General features: G+C 43.8%; 1 protein-coding gene across 3 annotated transcripts; it reads left to right on the plus strand.

Annotated features, from left to right (window-relative positions):
- The first annotated feature begins 15,333 nt into the window (after positions 1-15,333).
- LOC109890247 (protein SYS1 homolog) lies at positions 15,334-17,672 on the plus strand. Of its 3 annotated transcripts, none has more exons than XM_020482232.2 (4): positions 15,334-15,661; positions 15,951-16,151; positions 16,244-16,311; positions 16,591-17,672. In XM_020482232.2, the coding sequence occupies exons 2-4, from the start codon at positions 15,990-15,992 to the stop codon at positions 16,829-16,831; spliced, it is 471 nt and encodes a 156-aa protein (XP_020337821.1). In that variant the 5' UTR covers positions 15,334-15,661; positions 15,951-15,989; the 3' UTR covers positions 16,832-17,672. The 3 variants fall into 3 exon arrangements, with proteins under 3 accessions (XP_020337821.1, XP_020337820.1, XP_020337819.1); XM_020482231.2 differs by having other exon boundaries at positions 15,334-15,495; positions 15,919-16,151; XM_020482230.2 differs by having other exon boundaries at positions 15,334-15,495.
- Positions 17,673-20,928: the final 3,256 nt, after the last annotated feature.

The raw sequence follows: 20,928 nt of genomic DNA on the forward strand, positions 1-20,928 counted from the left end.
GGGCTGAGAGAAAGAAACTGAGTGAATGGGAATCACAGGAATTTCTATTCAGATGCAGTCCTACATGCAGATACAGTGAGCTCCAAAAGTATTGGGACAGTGACACATTTTGTGTTGTTTTGGCTCGGTACTCCAACACTTTGAATTTAGTCATTTAGCAGACCCTTTTATCCAGAACGATTTACAGGAGCAATTAGGGTAAAATGCCTTACTCAAGGGCACAGACAGATTTTTCACTTAGTCGGCTCTGGGATTCGAAACAGCCACCTTTCGCTTACTGGCTCAACACTCTTAACAATTATTTACATTAAAAGTGACACCAAAATGACACAATACATAATTTACTATTAATTTCTATTGGGCACAAAATAATCTCAAACACAACCAAAACAAACAGCAAATGTATTCAACAAGTTTGTAAAGTCACAAGCTTGATGTAATCATTGCGTGCTAGGAATATGGGACCAAGTACTAAACTATTGATACACATAAGTGAATTTGTTCCAATATTTTTGGTCCCCTAAAATGGAGGGACTATGTACAAAATGTGCTAGAATTTCTAAAAGGTTTACCCAATATGGATGAAAATACCCTCAAATTAAAGCTGACAGTCTGCACTCTAACCTCAGTCATTTTATCTGTTTAAATCCAAAGTACTGGAATACAGAGCCAAAACAAAACAAAAAAACTTGTCACTGTCCCAATACTTTTGGAGCTCACTGTAACGCATCATACTCATGACATATGCCTTTCATATTTGTATATAGCCTTTATTCTCCACTTTCTCTTTTACCCAAATTCTGGTCATTCCACCTTAGACTACATTGGACATACCAACTCCCAAACACATCACAAGAGGTATAAACATGATTTCATATTTGGAAGGCTAATAGTTGTTTGATGACTGGTAAGGAATACTCCAGATGACCGCTTCAGGGGGTTGTATGGCCAGACTTACATTGACACCAATCTGAGTGGTGATTCACAGAGCCAGGTAGGCTCTGAACGAGAGGCCAATGACCCCCAGCCTGTCCCCACACACCTGGGGGTGGTCCTGGAGAAACTGGAATGCAGTCTTTCAATGCCCATTGAGAAAACAAGGAGGAATGAGAGTTTTGCAGAGGTGCCAGAATGTTATGTCATACAGGGGAGCATCACCTAGCTACTTTGAAACCTAGTGTAACAGTATAACTTTAGACCATACCCGGGCGCGAACCAGGGACCCTCTGCACACATCAACAAGTCACCCTCGAAGCATCGTTACCCATCGCTCCACAAAAACCGCAGCACTTGCAGAGCAAGGGGAACTACTACTTCAAGGTCTCAGAGCAAGTGACGTCACCTATTGAAACCCTATTTAGCGCGCAACACCGCTAACTAAGCTAGCCATTTCACACCCGTTACACTAGCACTAACTAGGACTGTTACGTGACCATATTACCGCCACACCGGTAGTCACGAGTCCTGACCGCAGTCAAATTCCATGTGACCATTGAGTCACGGTAACTAGGCTTCTCCAACACTACACTCTGATGCCACTGATGGTCATTAGTAGCCCAACAAACTTACTAACTGCCAGTCGCTAATCGCCGGCACTTGTTCCCTCTAATCACACTAACATCAATGCAAATCCAATCAAAAATCTAATCAAACTCTTCATGAGAGCCCTGGCATTCAGAATTCGAGAGTAATAGGATAACATGTTGCACAGCGAGAGCCATCTCTTCATAGCTGGTTGATGCATGGAATGAAATGTGTTCCTATAAGCCCATGTTGTCCTACATTTCTATAGGCTATGCACTACCACCTTATTACCTGAAAGTAGGCATCTCCCACATTGATAGTGTTGAGTGGACCAGGGATGTCTTTGTGGCCAATGTAGGCCAGGGAGAGACCGGCAAATCCCCGGGAAGCAAACAAGGCTGAGCGGTACTCTATCAGCCCCCTGCCCATACCCCACAGGTCCACCATGGCTGGGAAAGGACCTGGACCTATGGAGGCAACAAAAGAGGACACCACAACACAGTATTGGAATAAAGCCTCAGTCATAATAGTTTTTGTAAAGATACTCTAATCTTGTGGTAGAAATCAAAGATTTGATATGTACAATTTAACAAAGCAATCATCCTTTTCCCTCAGACCTAGTTCTTACCTGGGGGTAAGAACAAGGTCCCCACTACTCCGTTCTGCCGAATCTCTATTCTCTGGACACCTGGTGCCATGTACCAGCGTTCAATAGTCACTGTAGCCAGCTCCTGTTCCCCTCTCTGCTGCTACTCCTTGTTTGAACCCTCACCTGATCGAACCTGAATATGACCCTCTAATAAGGACAACTGTACTGAGTACAGAGTCTCAACGTTTCTCTTCCGCAGCCTGTGGGAAAATACATGGATGAAATTGTCACTATCATGGACTATGTATACAAACACCAAGATTGTACCACAATAACTCCTGGCCTATAGACTACTTTCAAAATAAGGAAATGGGGTGATTCCTCACAAAACAAGACCATGGGTCCTTTGGAGGAAGGATTGTTGAAATATATTTCACATTTGTATCTTAATGCGGCAAACAGTAACAAAGCGGCCTCTTCGCCGCTGTTTTGGTAAGAGAAATGTAACCACCATTCATGATATCAGAATTACAGCTTTAAAGATGTTGAGGCTATATAGTGTTTGTTTACATTCACTTAGTTTACACACATTGGAGTAAAACACGCTTATATTTTTGGTTCTGATTGGGTACGACAGCTGATCTAAGCTCATGCGGCATTTATAAGGTATATTCTTCAAGAATCAATGGGTTCATATCATTCATTTAAGTTTAAAAAATGCAAGTCAAAGCAGCTGCAGATTGTCTCTTTAATAAAGCATAATTGAGAAATAATTAATTGAAATTTGAATATTTGTGACATTTTGGCCTTACCCAAGCCTCATTTAAGACTTAATCTGTAAGTGCTACAAAGCAAAAGTTGGTGTCATATGAAGCTTTAACACTTGCTCTAAATGAGAGGTATTTTTATTTCAATAACAAATGTCCTTAATACATTTATGAATGTCAAAAAATATACACATTAATATAGAAATATATATTTGTTGGCAATTTTTTCAATATATTGTTGAACATAATATACTCTGCGGGCATATCAAAGTTTCAGATTGGGATCTCTGCTACTATTAGAGTTACTGTATGATCCAATTTGTAAACATTACCAACAGAGTGAAAGTGAAAATGGGCCATAACTTTAAAACTAGCAAAGAATAATTTGCCAAAACTAAAATGTTGTATTTTCAATATTCATGTTTATCTTTTTCTATATTCATAAATGTCTTAATGATATTACAATACTACTCATATTACAGAGCAAGCGGTAAAACTTCATGTGACACCAACTTTTGCTTTGTAGCACCTACAGAAAGGCCCAAAAAAATTTACAAATATTCTGACTTCAACTAATTATTTCTCAATTATCCTCTAAGATACAAATGTTAATTACAGTTGAAGTTAGAAGTTTACATGCACCCTACCCAAATATATTTAAACACAGTTTTCACAATTCCTGACATTTAATCCTAGTAAAAATTCCCTGTCTTAGGTCAGTTAGGATCACCCCTGTATTTTAAGAATGTGAAATGTCAAAATAATAGTAGAGATAATTATTTTTTTCAGCTTTATTTTCTTTCATCACATTCCCAGTGGGTCAGAAGTTTACATACACTCAATTAGTAGTTGGTAGCACTGCCTTTAAATTCTTTAACTTGGGTCAAACGTTTTGGGTCGCCTTCCAGATGCTTCCCACAATAAGTTGGGTGAATTTTGGCCCATTCCTACTGACAGAGCAGGTGTAACTGAGTCATGTTTGTAGGCCTCCTTGCTCACACACGCTTTTTCAGTTCTGCCCACAAATTTTCTATAGGATTGAGGTCAGGGCTTTGTGATGGCCACTCCAATACCTTGACTTTGTTGTCCTTAAGCCATTTTGCCACAACTTTGGCAGTATGCTTGGGGTCATTGTCCATTGGAAGACCCATTTGCGATCAAGTTTTAACTTCCTGACTGTCTTGAGATGTTGCGTCAATATAGCCACATAATTTTCCATCCTCATGATGCCATCTATTTTGTGAAGTGCACCAGTCCCTCCTGCAGCAAAGCACCCCCACAACATGATGCTGCCACCCCCGTGCTTCACGGTTGGGATGGTGTTCTTCGGCTTGCAAGCGTCAGCCTTTTTCCTCCAAACATATCGATGGTCATTATGGCCAAACACTTCTATTCTGTTCTACGGCTAAATAGTTCTCTATTTTTGTTTCATTAGACCAGAGGCCATTTCTCCAAAAAGTATGATCTTTGTCCCCATGTGCAGTTGCAAATTGTAGTCTGTCTTTTTTATGGCGGTTTTGGAGCAGCGGCCTCTTCCTTGCTGAGCGGCCTTTCAGGTTAGGTCTATATAGGACTCGTTTTACTGTGGATACAGATACTTTTGCACCCGTTTACTCCAGCATCTTCACAAGGTCCTTTGCTGTTGTTCTGGGACTGAGTTGCACTTTTCGCACCAAAGTACGTTCATCTCTAGGAGACAGAACGCGTCTCCTTCCTGAGCAGTATGACGGCTGCTTGGTCCCATGGTGTTTATACTTACGTACTATTGTTTGTACAGACAAACGTGGTACATTCATGCGTTTGGAATTTCCTTGGATTTCCCCATGATGTCAAGCAAAGAGGCACTGGGTTTGAAGGTAGACCTTGAAATATATCCACAGGTACACCTCCAATTGACTCAAATGTCAATTAGCCTATCAGAAGATTCTAAACCCATGACATAATATTCAGGAAATGTTTAAACTGTTGAAAGGCACAGTCAAATTAGTTTATGTAAACTTCTGACCCACTGGAATTGTGATACAGTGAATTGTAAGGGAAATAATCTGTCTGTAAACAATTGTTGGAAAAATTACTTTTGTCATGCACAAAGTAGATGCCCTAACCGACTTGGCAAAACTATAGTTTGTTAACAAGAAATTTGTGGAGTGGTTGAAAAATGGGTTTTAATGACTCCAACTTAAGTGTATGTAAACTTCCGACTTCAACTGTATGTCAAAATTCCATCTTCAAAATGACCATTCTATGGATTACATTTCAATGAAATCCCCCAAATCATGGTCTTTTTTTGTTCTAGCTTTGTGAGGAATCACCCAATATATACATAGTTTTATCATGTTGTTATACTATCCCTTTTAAAAATCTTTATATTGACTTCGTTGAACAATAGCATTTGTCTCTGAATCATTTTCAATGTGACGATAGCTTCGCATGCTTTGTTAGTTTTATTCCCTGTTCCAACCTCAGACCCTCTCTCTCTCTCCAGGTGCAGGCTCCAAAACAATCCCATGGGCTCACAGCCCACATAGGAACTCCATACAGACACATCTGTGGTCACTGTTAGAAGAGGGTTAGGGGAGGGAGAGAGAGAGAGAGCATAAATAGAGAGATGGGAGAGAGTGAGATAGTCTTAGACTAAATAATAATAGCTGTTCAGACAAAACAATCTGTCATCATATAAATATTATTGCTAATAATTCTACTACTAATATAAAATAGGACAGGAGCTGTCAATTCACTAACAAACCTAGTAATAATTTCCAACATGAACAGTTTAGTTATTTTATTTATTATTATTTATTTATTTCCAGGAAACTGTAACACATTTTGATACTCTCTTCACTTTTATCTCTGTGTCAACAATCCCTAATGGGAAACCTACAGATTAAGTATTTTTGGTGGCTGGGACAGACGCCCGCAGCGTGAAAAGACAGGGGGCTTGTCTGCGAGGACTGCAGGTTCCCGCACAGGCGTGTCACCTGACTGTCTAAGGGGAGTATTAATGGGTGAGGGAGCGGCCGACCTGTGATCCCCTGGCTCTTCGCCCAGTGCCTCAGGCCCCATGTGACTTGCTGGGGTTCCGTCTTTTGTCATGCGACCCCATTGACCATCAGGGTTCTGCTGGTGCTGGCTCAGCAATCCAAAGGTTAACCCTGTTACAACGGTACAGTGATCCATTCACGTCGACCAAGTAGGAGCGTGGTTTCACTTTCTGTACACAGGACCAGAGTCTCCAGAGGCCCGTTCGGTCCACTGGAGGTGGCTTCATTCGCACCGTTTCACCCACCCTGAGCTCAGGTAAGTCTTTTGCTGATTTGTCGTAGATGAACTTGGAGACCTGTCTTCTGTGACGTAGCTTCACCAGCACGTCTGTCACCACACATGGCTCCAGAAGAGTGCTGGTTACTGGCAGAGCTGCTTTTAAGCGCCGTGCCATGAGGCGCTGGGCCGGGCTGCTATCCGTGCCTTCTGTCGGGGTATTGCGCCACTGCAGGATTGCTTTCCAGGCATCTTTGCCCTCTCTCAGAGCTTTTTTGCAGAGGTTCTTTGCGATTTTGACTGCGGACTCCGCCTTCCCATTAGCTTTTGGGTGTCGTGGTGATGAAGTGACGTGCTCAAATTCCATTCTGCAGCACATTTTCGGAACTCACCTCCGGAGAATTGGGGTCCATTGTCAGAAATTACCCTATCTGGCTGGCCATAGCGGGCAAACTGAGCCTTGCAGCGTTTGATCGTTGTCTCTGCTGAGAGGTCGGGGAGGAGGTCAATCTCCCAGAAGTCTGAGAAATTATCGACTACCAGCAGAAAGTCTTTGCCACTGTGATGGAAGAGATCTAGACTTACTATCTGCCAGGGGCGCATCGGTAGCTTGTGGGACATCATCGTCTCTCTCTGTTGCTCAATGGCATATTCATTGCTGATTGTGCATTTACTGACAGTCTTTGATTTCACTCTGCATTACTGGCCAATACAGTGCGTCACGTGCTTGTCTGTAACAGGCCTCACCTCCTATGTGACTTGAATGCACGCGCGCCAACACTCCTTCTCTATCTGGTCATAGTTCTGCTCTGTTGGGGTGAGTGCCCTAGAGGCGAATGCCACAGGCTGGCCCTCCTGCATGAGGCAACAGCCAAGTCCATATTGGCTTGAGTCGCTCTGAATCGTGACAGGTTTTGGTGACCAGTTGTTTTATTTCCCTCACCGCTGCGTCATGTTTTGGGAGCCAATGCCAGATGGTGTCCTTGTCCATGAGCCTCCTTAGTGGCTCACACACTTCAGAGAGCTGCGGTAGGAACTTGGCCAGGTAGGTGACGATTCCGACAAAGCGCTGCACTCCCTTCACGTCAGATGGGTGGGACATTTCCAAGACAGTCTTCACTTTTTCAGGATCCACCTTCAATCCGGTGGAGGACAAGATGTGCCCATGAAAGCGGACCTCTGGCACTTTAAAATGAAGCTTTTTTATGCTTAGCCTTAGTTTGACCTGTCTGCATCTGACCATCTGGGCCAGCAGCTTGGCGTCATGGTCACATTCTGCCTCCTCATCACTGTCCCCACAGCCCACTACGAGGATGTCATCTGCTATGGGTTCCACTCCACTGAGTCCCATCAACAGCTCATGCTGTTTCCGCTGATACACCTCTGGAGCCACGGAGACACCAAACGGAAGCTTCAACCACCTCTTCCTGCCCCAGGGTGTCCAAAAGGTTGTCATGTAGCTGCTGGGCTCGTCAAGCTTGCACTGCAGGAAGGCATCTCTGGCATCCACGAGAGGGAAGACTCTGGCCTTTGGGAGCTTGTAAAGAACATCCTCCAACGTGGGCATAATGTAATGTGAACGTCGGAGAGCCCGGTTGAGGTGTTTAGGATCAATGCATATCCGTAGCTGGTCTTGTTTCTTGACGATAACCATATTACTTATCCAGTCTGTAGGCTCGGTGACGGATATGTGGCCATCTGCTTCGTGTTTGTCAAGCTGAGCCTTCGTAGCTGCTTTCATGGCCACTGGTACATTGCGGGGTGCACACTGGACAGGCTGGATTGCTGCGTCCAACTCAAAGTGGACTTCGTCGGGAACTGACTCGACCGGTGCGTTGAAGACATCATGGTAATTGCTTAGGAGTGTCTCCTTGCTCAGGGGCCCAGCCTGGACTTTGTCTATAATGTTAATATCAGCTGGAATGGTGAAGTTAATAAGCCCAAGGCGCTTGCATGTAGAACCTGACAGTAATGGCTGTTGACTAGCCTCAACTATTTCTAACTCAAGGGTGTGTTTCTGGCCACGTAAAACACACGGTCACAAACAGGCCTAAAGAGGTCATGAACTGGCCTGAATATAGTTTCAGCTTGGTGCTACTCTGTGTGAGTTTGTCTCTGGGCGCGAGCCTCCTTATATCTTTGAGGCTCATAACGTTACATGTGGCCCCTGAATCTAGCTGGCATTGCTGTGGTTTATTATTAAGTAGCAGAGTGACAAACCACTTTTGTCCTTTTGCCCTCACTGCCCCTATGCACTCGCTAGCATATACATCCTCTGTGCTGTCGTTCCCTTCATCTGTGTTTGTTTCCAGAGTGCACTATACCCTCCTTTCTCTTGCTTTTCATGCAGGCCCTTGCGAAGTAATTAGCTGTACCACAGGATTTGCATATTTTTCCATAGGCTGGGCAGTGTTATTTTCCTCGTCCATGAGAAATGCCACAATATTGGCATGTATTGGGGTTGTCTACAGCAGAGTTGGCTGTAGTATTAGCATTAGCTGTGGCAAAGGGGAATTTCTTTACTGGCTGCCTGAATGTTGCATTGACATTGTCCATATGTTGCCTTTCTAGCTCCATGGACCTTATCAGTATATCAGTAAGCTCTGCTGCACGGCATGTCTCCACTGCCAAGGCCAGCGTCAGGTCACGTTCTCTCAGCAAACGTGTGCGGGTGCCCTCATCAGTTATGCCAAGCACAATCTTATCTCTGATAAGTTCATCTCTTTAAATCACCATAGTCACATGTAGCTGCCTTTTCCCTTAGCCTAGTGACAAAGCTGTCAATGGACTCCCCGTCCTCCTGTTTGCAACAACCGAAAACATAATGCTCGTAGATTACTGTTACGGAGTTTAGTTGATAGGTAATCGACTAGCGTACTGTTCCCCGGGACACCAGTTGTAGGGATTTGTACAATGCACAAACAAGGCTATTGAACCTGACATTGGTGTCTGTCTTTATTCCTTTATCTAACATATCATACTGAAACATGGTATCAGAAGTGGCTCGGAAAACACACGTTTGTTATTTTTGTAGCTAAGTACAGTATAGGCGCAGTTACGTTCCATATGCGAACACACGCCGTTTCCTACTCACAACACTGATCAACTCGTTGTTAGCTGGCTAGCTAGCATCACTACCTACGTCGATGACTGAAGGCAAAGAAATCTCATATTCAATTGCTATGGCAGCGAACATTCCGCCACTAAATCCCATGGTTCTCACAGGGGACTGGAATACTAATTGGGACAACTTCAGGGATGAATTCGAGGACTATGCGCTGGCGACCAGTCTACATGAGAAAGCCAACGAGGTACAAGCTGCAACTCTGAGGAGTTTAATGGGCAGCGAATGCAGGCATATCTACCGGCACAATCTCACCCTCACAGCACGACAACAGTGTGATGCAAAGGCTATATTGGATGCATTGGAGAATTACTTCAAACCCGCCAGAAACGTAATTTATGAGCGGTTCGTTTTCGGAAGCTGTAAACAGGAAGAGGGTGAGTCAGTACACAACTTTGTAACCCGTTTGAGAGAGAAATCCACCACTTGTGAATACGGGGGATTGAAAGATGAATTGATTCGTGACAAAATAGTGCTGGGAATTGCAAATGAGGATACACGCCGGTGTCTACTGAGAGAGAGAGAGACTTAACATTAGTAACTGCCATCGAAATGTGCCGCACTGCTGAAGTCACTGACATGAGAATGAGAGCAATGGAAATCGAAACCCCACGCTCCAACGTTGATAATGTTCACGCTGTTGCTAGGCACATTCAGACTAAACCAATCGAGGCAGAGCAATTCACCACGAACGGTGAACACAGAGAGCCCCGTAGCATGTAAATACTGTGGGAATACACACACACACGTGGCAAAGAGCACTGCCCTGCCTACGGAAAACCATGCAGAGCTTGTGGAACTAATAATAATTTTGCAAAAGTGTCTCAAAGCAAAAGAAGGGTGAGTGAGGGCAAGATTCACTGTGTTGATGATGTCACTCAATGTTCAGAGCTGAAAAGTGAAAGTTACATTTACATGCATGAATCCATTGGGGCTGTACACTCAAGAGGGAAGAAATGGTTTGTGACACTACGATTACACAACAAGCAACAACAATGTCAACTGGATTCTGGTGCTACATGCAACGTAATGAGCTACAAAGACAAAATCAATCTGGCACCTGACACACATCTATTGCCCAGCGATACTAGACTAAAGCTGTACTCAGGAGAGCTAATGAGCTCTATGGGCACCTTTGAGACCGAATGTGTTATTCGGGGACGCAAACACAAGCTGGAGTTTGAGATTGTAAAAACCAGTCAACATCCTCTCCTCTCAGGCTCTACATGCGAACGCCTGGGACTGATGCAGTTCACTGTACCAAATGACCTGCACATTGTGGATCATGTCCAGCATTGTCCAAAGAACAACTACTCAGCAGATATGACGATGTATTCAACATGCCCGTTGAATCTGTGCCTGGGGAGGTACACTTTGAAGTGGATGAGAGCATCACTCCAGTCCAGTGTGCTCCTCGCAACGTGCCCATTGCAATGAAAGTGGCTGTGAAGGCCCAGCTGGACAAGTATGAGGCCGATGGCCACATGACATCTGTGACTGAACCAACTGACTGGATCAGCAACATGGTCATTGTGAAAAAAAACAGAGAAGCTGAGGGTCTGCATCGACCCAAAGCATCTGAACCAAGCACTGAAACGATCCCACTACATCATGCCGACACTGGAGGATGTCCTCTATAAGCTTCCCAAGGCCAGGATTTTCACCTTGGTGGATGCCCGAGATGCATTCCTTCAATGCAAGCTGGATGAAGAAAGCAGCCTCATGACTACCTTCTGGACCCCCTGGGGTCGGAAACACTGGCTCAAGCTCCCGTTTGGTGTCTCAGTGGCGCCTGAGATATACCAACGTAAGCAGCACGAGTTACTGGCTGGGCTCAAGGGCATTGAACCCATCGCCGATGATGTCCTGATCGTAGGCTGTGGTGACACAGGCGAAGAAGCAGAACGCGACCACGATGTGAAGCTCCTGGCACTGATGGAGCGCTGCCGATCAGTTAAGCTTCGCCTTGGCCTGAAGAAGCTGCAGTTCAAGGTGAAAGACGTCCACTTCCATGGCCACATTCTCTCGGCAAAAGGCCTGAAGCCGGACCCAGACAAGGTCAGAGAGATCCTCGACATGCCAAACCCGTCTGATGCAAAAGGAGTACAGCGTCTCATCGGCTTTGCAAACTATCTTGCAAAGTTCATGCCACACCTATCAGCAGTCTGTGAGCCTCTGCGCCGGTTGCTGGACAAAGACACACCATGACACTGGCTACCCAAGCACGAGGCCGCAGTGCAGGAGATGAAATCTCTGGCTTCATCCATGCCAGTGTTGCGCTACTACGACGTCATGAAGCCTGTCACAATCCAGAGCGACTCCAGCCAAAGGGGACTTGGATGCTGCCTTATGCAGGAAGGCCAGCCCGTTGCGTTTGCCTCGAGAGCGCTCACCCCCACCGAACAAAACTATGCACAAATTGAGAAAGAGTGCCTCAGCATCGTCTTCTCCTGCCAGCGATTCCATCACTACTTATATGGGCGAGACCTGGTCATCGCTGAAACTGACCACAAACCACTCATTGCCATATTCAGTAAACCTCTCCTCAATGCGCCCAGGAGGCTTCAAAGCATGCTCCTGACTGTGCAAAACTACAGCCTGAAGGTCATATACAAGCCAGGACCAGAGATGTACATCAGCGACACACTGAGCAGGGCAACAACACAATGTACAGGCAGAGGCACTGTCTATCTGCAGCAGGCCATCTGTTCGCTACAGCAGGAACAACAAGATGTTCAACAGATCAATCAGGCAGACTACTTAAACGTCACAGATCACCGCCTAGCCCAGATAAGGCAACACACTGACAAGGACGAACACCTACAGTCACTGAAGTCCATGGCTCTCGCAGGTTGGCCATACCTGAAAGAGGAGACACCTTTCACAGTGAGAGAATACTGGACCTTTCGAGATGAGATCAGCTTGCAAAATGGCGTCTTGTTCAGAGGTCAGAAGGTCATTATTCCCAAATCACTACGTCCAGAGATGCTTACCCGCATACACTCCAGTCACGTTGGAGGTGATGCATGCTACCGCCAGGCTCGTGAAACATTATACTGGCCAAACATGCAAGCAGAAATTAAAGACTTTGTCAGCAACTGTACCACATGCAACGAGTACGCTCATGAAAAGCAAAAGGAAACCATGATGTCACACGAACTGCCCACAAGGGCCTGGCAAATCGTCAGCATGGACTTATTCAGCCACAGACAAAAGGACTATCTTCTCATCGTTGATCACTACTCTGACTTTTTGGAAATTGAACTGCTCCCTGACTTGTCTGCAGAGACGGTCATAAAGCGCTGCAAGGCGCAGTTTGCAAGGTCAGCCTGACAAGGTAATCACGGACAATGGCCCACAATTCACTGCACACTTCAAGCGTTTCGCCTCAGAATGGGAGTTTGACCACGTGACCTCCTCTCCAAGACACCTAAAAGCAAATGGCAAGGCAGAGTCAGCTGTCAAGATTGCAAAAAACCTGTTAAGCAGGGCCTTGCGCGACAGCAACGAACCATGGAAAGCGATCTTACAGTGGAGGAACACACCCACCGAAAACATGGACAGCAGCCCAGCACAACACCTTCTGTCCAGACGTCTGAAGACTACCATCCCCGTAGCTAACAAGCTACTTGAGCCCTGCGTCATGGTTGGACAAACTGCGTCACAGAAAGCAGCTCGCTAAGTGCTTCTACGACCGGACTGCTCGGGACCTACCAGAGCTGGAGATGGGTGAAACGATAAGGATGAAATTGCTGCCGGGAGACCACACAGGACTTTGGAGGCTGGGCACATGCCTGCAGAGAGTTGCACCACGTTCTTACCTGGTGGATGTTGGTGGCTCCCTCTATCGTCGCAGTCGGGTGGATCTGCGTGTAGCAGAGCAGACAAACCAGAACACGCCATACACTCACCTAGATGAGCTGGATCACAGTCCAGGCCTAAGGGTAAGGGGCGCAGAATTGAGACATGGGCCAACTGAAGGTGAGGCTTCTACCTCACCAAGCTCTCCAGCTCGTGCCCCTAATCCTACCCCTGTCAGAGCCAATACTTACTCACGGGTGGGTCGGCTGTGCAAGCCACCGGACAGGCTTACTCTGTAAGCAAGGGACTGTTAACTTGCCCTCGGTTAATTAAAATCTATATTTTTTTCTTAAATAATTCAATTTAAATTAAAAAAGGAAGATGACAACTGAAGTAAAAACTTTCTATTGAAAAGGATGATGTTACGGAGTCTAGTTGATAGGTAATCGACTAGCCGGACTGTTCCCCGGGACTCCAGTTGTAGGGATTTGTACAATGCACAAACAAGGATATTGAACCTGACATTGGTGTCTGTCTTTGTTCCTTTATCTAACATATCATACTGAAACAATGACGTTCTTTGCTGGCGTAAAGTAATGTTCAAGAGGATCAAGAATAGCTGCAGCATTACCTTGCTGTGCTGCTGTTAGGTTCAGGTTGTGTTTGTATACGTGTCGGCATTCAGTTCCCATTATAGTGCTCAAAGTGACAGCCACTACCTCATCGTCCTTTTCCAGACGTCCCGTTGCTAGCGCATAGTCCTCCCATTCACCTATAAACGTATCCCAGTTCGTGCTCCAATCCCCGCTGAGCTTCATAACGGCGGGAGGGGGAATGTTCGCTGCCACGTCTAACTGGTGCTAACAACACTGAAGCTAACTACCAAACTCACTCTAGCTAATGCCAATTCCGGCGAAGTTTTACTCAAATAAGCATTTTTTGTTTTTGTTATGGTAAACCAGAACAGGTGACTCTAACTTGCGGAAAGCATGGTTAGTTATCCGCCTCTGACACCATGTTTGAATGTTAAATGACGAAACAGAGGCATAGTAACCAGTCTTGTTCAGTACATTGCAATCCACCCGGGTATCTCAAGCACACCGGTAAAACACTGGAATTGCAGTAATTAACATTTACCAACAGATGGCATCACTGTGCCATCTTACACCCATAACCATACCCTATTTGAAAAGCGAAAATTGATAAGTTAAATATAGTCGATGTCTTTTTCTTTATTGTGAAGCTACACCACCCACTCTGAAAAATAAACCCCCTATTTTAATTTCCAAATGGATCTTGTCATCTTACCGTAGCAGCCTAGTATTAAAGTGATATGAGGTCAGTCTATAGATTTCTTTAATTCGAGATAGCGCCCGCGCCCCCTCCCCCCGAAATGTGTTCGTTTTCTTCCAGACCTAAAAAATGGTCTCCTGATGTGATTTAAGCATTGACAATGACCCAGAACATCCAATTTCATTGTTTATCTATGAACAAATGTAATATTGACAGTGAAAATGTTTCATTTTAAAATGCATGTACAAAAAACATTGATTTCAAAGTTTAACAAACCATACAACTCTATGCACAGTGACTACTTTGAACAATTTACACAGTAAATAAACAAAAACATTTACTGGAAAAACTGCAGATGCAAAGTTTGATAAACATTTTATCTGCACAGTTCATCCTGGAAATGTGTTTGTACAATTTTCTGTGGAAATTGTTAAAAGTGGTCCTTATACACAGAGTTGTATGGTTTGTTAAACTTTGACATCAATGGTTTTTGTATGGTATACATTTTAAAATGAAACATCTGAATCTCAGCGTAAAGTCTTTACCATGGGATTGCCCACTTGCCTGAGAGAGAAGTGAGCAAAGCATTTAGGGACTGGTAATTGTTTAAGAACATTTATATGGCATTGTATTTTATACCTACCTCCTATTTTTCATATGCACGGCTTTTGGCAAAGTCTTGACTGCTTGCAAATTTTTCTTGGGCGTCCACCTGGCCAGGCAAACATTCAGGGCCCATTCAGTGAAGAATGGGGCCTGCAAAAAAACAAACAAACAAAAAAGTTTCAGAAGAATGAACTACAATACGGCAACTTGTAAAGGCCTTAAAACAAAATCGTAACAACATACGTATTAATTTCGGCCCCCAAAATCAGTGAAATAACATTTTTATTAAAGATGTTCATTCATTTTTCAAAAAGCCGGATATTCCCTCCCATTCCAGATACACTATTTTATTTTGAAATGAATGTATTAGAGGTTAATCACTTCCGGGTCAAATTTGGTGGCGTTGTTTTCATATTTCTGTTTTTCGTCATCAGCTCCACGTTATCTGGTAGATTTATCGTGGCATTTCATGTGTTGTACTTTTGGATATCTCACTACCAAACACCCCGATTCGATATTGATTATCTGCAAAAGTAGGCTACAGTTTGTAAACTCAATAACAATTACTGCTGCTAACAAGTTAATAGCTAGCTAAAGTTACCAGCTAGGTAGCTATGTCGCCAAGCAGTTGTTGACATAGCTCGCTAGCTACAAAGCTAATCCAATTAGCTAATGTCGGCCAGCTATCAAACATTTAAGGTAGCTAGATTTTTTTCAAAAGAGGACATGTAAAACACGAGTTTGGTTGTAACGTTAGCTAATTGGCTAAATTAAATTAGCTATGTCACATAGCTAGATAACTACTGTAACAAGTAGGCCTAGCAACGTTGTTAGATATCTAGCCAGCTAACTATCTTGAATAATGCGTGTAACAGAACAGCTTATAGCTAACGTTAGGTTATAATGTACTAACTCAACTATAATGGACCTTTGAAATGTCTACAATTTCATTTCAGGTTTTGATTCACTGACACTCCCTACTTTTCAGCTGTTCGGCGGTCCCTGTGTTCCCTCCTAAAGCTTTGGAATGGGCAGTCATTTCCGCAGTTACATCTGGGACCCGGTCCTCATTTTGTCTCAGATTTTGTTGATGCAATGCATCTACTACAGCTTCCTGGGTTTGTGGCTGGCTGTTGTGGACAGTCTTGTACAAACCAACAGATCACTGGACCAGATCTTCAGTTATGAGGTGAGTCTTTGTGAAATGTTTCCTACATTTTCCTAATTTTTGTCTGTTGAGTTGACAGTAGACTGATTCACAACATGGCTCTATGCTTGCAGGTTCTTGGATTTGCAACAATGCAGGGCAGACTCTCAATGATGGCGTTCATCTTGAACTCACTTACCTGGTAAGTTAATGAGCCGACTTCGAGTGCTGCATGTTCCCTCAACACTTTGGTATGAAGAAGTCTAGTCATATACCATTGATGAAAGGCTGGTTTGTTATGAGGTCAATAATCTTTGATGCTTTATAGTAGATGACAATCTTAACGTTTGGTAAACTTAGCCTAACTACGAGCTATGAATCAAAAACTATCATAACATTTACACACACACGTCAGTTGAATGACCAACCTGTTTTGTGGCATGTTGTCTTTCATCGTACATCTGTCTCGCTGTTTTGTCAGTGCCCTGGGCCTGTTGTTCTTTATCCGCCGAGGGAAGCAGTGTCTGGACTTCACTATCACCGTGCACTTCTTCCACATGATAGGCTGTTGGCTCTACAATGCCCACCTCCCGGCGGCCCTGTCCTGGTGGCTGGTCAACGTGGCCTGCATGGCTCTGATGGCCGTGATTGGAGAGTACCTATGCATGCGGACTGAGCTCAGGGCCATCCCAGTCAACAGTGGACCTAAGTCTAACCTTTGACTGCTGACCACCTGACCCCACTCTGTGACTCTGGCTCATTCCCTGTGAACTGTTCACTGACAGTATTCTGCCCAGTATGATGTAGGGTATGACATTTGTGCCCAAAGACTTGGTGGGACTGGGATGTCAGCTGCTATAACGCAGTAGTTGGATCTAGAGACAGAGATGCTCCAAGTTGGAACATTGCACACCTCTCAATAGATTCAAGGACTTGGAAATTAACTGAAATGGTGCTGGTTGCTGTATTTATTTGTAAACATGTACTACCTGTCTAACAGTGAATGCTAACTTTTTCCTCGACCCACTAAGATATCACTTGCTTTGAGACAGTTCGAAGCAGAGTTTAGTTTGTCCTACAAAGAGCTTAAAGGTTTCATGATTTAATTAAATAATGATGATATCACATGATTGTGGCAAAATGATTGTCATGCACATGCTTTCGGTTATGTCCTTTCCAGTTGAAAAAAAAAAAACTATAACAAACTAGTCATACATGTAAACAGATCACCACGTATGGAATTATATTTTATTCCTCATTATAGTTTGTGAGCTTGAGGGGTGAAAGGAATCAGCAATGCTCATCCGTACGTCAACATTATGAAGTTAACATGACAACGCTGTAGGAGCAGCAAGTATCTGATAATCATCGCTTAGCATGATCATAGTGTTGTGTGTGTACAAGATGTGATGCTGTGGAGAGCAGATGGCTCCTCTGGGGATGGTCTGTCAGCCACCAGCTGTGTTCTGACAAGATGCTGTCACTGTGTGTGTGCCTGACTGTGCTCGATGGTGCAGTGACTGCCATCTATGGTCAAATTATACGTAAACCTATTTTAGTAAGCATGCTTAGTACTCATGGGTCTCTGCTGATTTTCAATGCACTTTCTCTTTCCTTCTCATATCCTATTATTTGTCAAAATGATTTTCTGACACATTTTTTTTTTTTCCTTTTTATTTCACCTTTATTTAACCAGGTAGGCTAGTTGAGAACAAGTTCTCATTTGCATCTGCGACCTGGCCAAGATAAAGCATAGCAGTGTGAGCAGACAACAAAGAGTTACACATGGAGTAAACAATTAACAAGTCAATAACACAGTAGAAAACAAAGGGGGAGTCTATATACAATGTGTGCAAAAGGCATGAGGAGGTAGGCAAATAATTACAATTTTGCAGATTAACACTGGAGTGATGAATGATCAGATGGTCATGTACAGGTAGAGATATTGGTGTGCAAAAGAGCAGAAAAGTAAATAAATAAAAACAGTATGGGGATGAGGTAGGTGAAAAAGGGTGGGCTATTTACCAATAGACTATGTACAGCTGCAGCGATCGGTTAGCTGCTCAGATAGCTGATGTTTGAAGTTGGTGAGGGAGATAAAAGTCTCCAACTTCAGCGATTTTTGCAATTCGTTCCAGTCACAGGCAGCAGAGTACTGGAACGAAAGGCGGCCAAATGAGGTGTTGGCTTTAGGGATGATCAGTGAGATACACCTGCTGGAGCGCGTGCTACGGATGGGTGTTGCCATCGTGACCAGTGAGCTGAGATAAGGCGGAGCTTTACCTAGCATGGACTTGTAGATGACCTGGAGCCAGTGGGTCTGGCGACGAATATGTAGCGAGGGCCAGCCGACTAGAGCATACAAGTCGCAGTGATGGGTGGTATAAGGTGCTTTAGTGACAAAACGGATGGCACTGTGATAGACTGCATCCAGTTTGCTGAGTAGAGTGTTGGAAGCCATTTTGTAGATGACGTCGAGGATCGGTAGGATAGTCAGTTTTACTAGGGTAAGCTTGGCGGCGTGAGTGAAGGAGGCTTTGTTGCGGAATAGAAAGCCGACTCTTGATTTGATTTTCGATTGGAGATGTTTGATATGAGTCTGGAAGGAGAGTTTGCAGTCTAGCCAGACACCTAGGTACTTATAGACGTCCACATATTCTAGGTCGGAACCATCCAGGGTGGTGATGCTAGTCGGGCATGCGGGTGCAGGCAGCGACCGGTTGAAAAGCATGCATTTGGTTTTTACTAGCGTTTAAGAGCAGTTGGAGGCCACGGAAGGAGTGTTGTATGGCATTGAAACTATGTCTGGACCTTACACATTTTTATATCATTCTGAACTTTGTGTGAGATCACAGAGGTTTTACTTGAATTGCGGTAGAAATCTGGACTATGCAGTGAGATCTTTCTACACCTCACCTGTTAATGTTTTTTCCGCTGGCATTGCTGCTGTGGTTTTTATATAACTTAGGTATTGAACTCTTGATAATAAGTGGGACCATTTGGTGTCTTAAGACCAAATCTTTTTATTTTGGTTTATAGTCACCACAAAGAGTGCTTCTCTTCACATCACATATTTGACTCATACAGTGGGGCAAAACAAGTATTTAGTCAGCCACCAATTGTGCATGTTCTCCCACTTAAAAAGATGAGAGAGGCCTGTAATTTTCATCATAGGTACACTTCAACTATGACAGACAATGAGAAAAAAATCCAGAAAATCACATTGTAGGATTTTTAATGAACTTATTTGCAAATTATGGTGGAAAATAAGTATTTGGTCACCTACAAACAAGCAAGATTTCTTTAAGAGGCTCCTCTGTCCTCCACTCGTTACCTGTATTAATGGCACCTGTTTGAACTTATTATCAGTATAAAAGACACCTGTCCACAACCTCAAACAGTCACACTCCAAACCCCACTATGGCCAAGACCAAAGAGCTGTCAAAGGACACCAGAAACAAAATTGTAGACCTGCACCAGGCTGGGAAGACTGAATCTGCAATAGGTAAGCAGCTTGGTTTGAAGAAATCAACTGTGGGAGTAAATATTAGGAAATGGAAGACATACAAGACCACTGATAATCTCCCACGATCTGGGGCTCCACGCAAGATCTCACCCCGTGGGGTCAAAATGATCACAAGAACGGTGAGCAAAAATCTCAGAACCACACAGGGGGACCTAGTGAATGACCTGCAGAGAGCTGGGACCAAAGTAACAAAGCCTACCATCAGCAAGGGCATTGAAGATGAAACGTGGCTGGGTCTTTCAGCATGACAATTATCCCAAACACACCGCCCGGGCAACAAAGGAGTGGCTTCGTAAGAAGCATTTCAAGGTCCTGGAGTGGCCTAGCCAGTCTCCAGATCTCAACCCCATAGAAAATCTTTGGAGGGAGTTGAAAGTCCGTGTTGCCCAAAACATCACTGCTCTAGAGGAGATCTACATGGAGGAATGGGCCGAAATACCAGCAACAGTGTGTGAAAACCTTGTGAAGACTTACAGAAAACGTTTGACCTCTGTCATTGCCAACAAAGGGTATATAACAAAGTATTGAGATAAACTTTTGTTATTGACCAAATACTTATTTTCCACCATATTTTGCAAATAAATTCATAAAAAATCCTACAATGTGATTTTCTAGATTTTTTTTCCTTCTCATTTTGTCTGTCATAGTTGAAGTGTACCTATGATGAAAATTAAAGGCCTCTCTCACCTTTTTAAGTGGGAGAACTTGCTCAATTGGTGGCTGACTAAATACTTTTTTGCCCCACTGTATGTGACCTTAACATATTATCTGGGATGGTTTTTCTCTGATTTTAAACCGCAAGTCCTGAAAAAACAGGGCTTGTGGTTTAAAATCAGAGAAAAACCATGAAATGAATGAAATCATAATTGCCTGCAGTATAGTAGATGCATTTGTTGAAAATTAGCTCTCGGTGTGGGAACAATCTATTCGACTAGATGATAAGCACTCAGGAAAGTCATGGATCAGCTAATTGTCTTGGACTTTGTAAGGTTTCTCTGTAAGGAAGTGCAATGCTGTAGTTTCCACTTATTGCATCACTGGATCCATGTTAAGATTATTTGTCTTCCATCAATAAGATAGATCTGAATATTCAGTCATTCATTACTTGTCATCAGATTTCTATCCACCAGAGCATTACTAGACAGTGCAGGAAGAAGTTACTTACTGCAACATGCAATACAGACCTACTTTCTTATTAAGTGCATTATCATTGGCACAGACGAAGTGATCGTGTGCATTGTAATGTGGGATATTGTGGGTGATAAACTGGACTGTAGAAATGTCAGCGACGGA

The sequence above is a fragment of the Oncorhynchus kisutch genome, linkage group LG5 (genome assembly GCF_002021735.2).
Source record: "Oncorhynchus kisutch isolate 150728-3 linkage group LG5, Okis_V2, whole genome shotgun sequence".
Classification (NCBI taxonomy): domain Eukaryota; kingdom Metazoa; phylum Chordata; class Actinopteri; order Salmoniformes; family Salmonidae; genus Oncorhynchus; species Oncorhynchus kisutch.

What these genes read in the sequence shown, in the direction of transcription:
- LOC109890247 (XM_020482232.2), top strand. Translation starts at nt 15,990, where the DNA reads ATGGGCAGTCATTTCCGCAGTTACATCTGGGACCCGGTCCTCATTTTG. An exon ending in ACCAGATCTTCAGTTATGAG is followed by an intron (nt 16,152 to 16,243) that starts GTGAGTCTTTGT and finishes CTATGCTTGCAG; the next exon opens with GTTCTTGGATTTGCAACAAT. An exon ending in ATCTTGAACTCACTTACCTG is followed by an intron (nt 16,312 to 16,590) that starts GTAAGTTAATGA and finishes CTGTTTTGTCAG; the next exon opens with TGCCCTGGGCCTGTTGTTCT.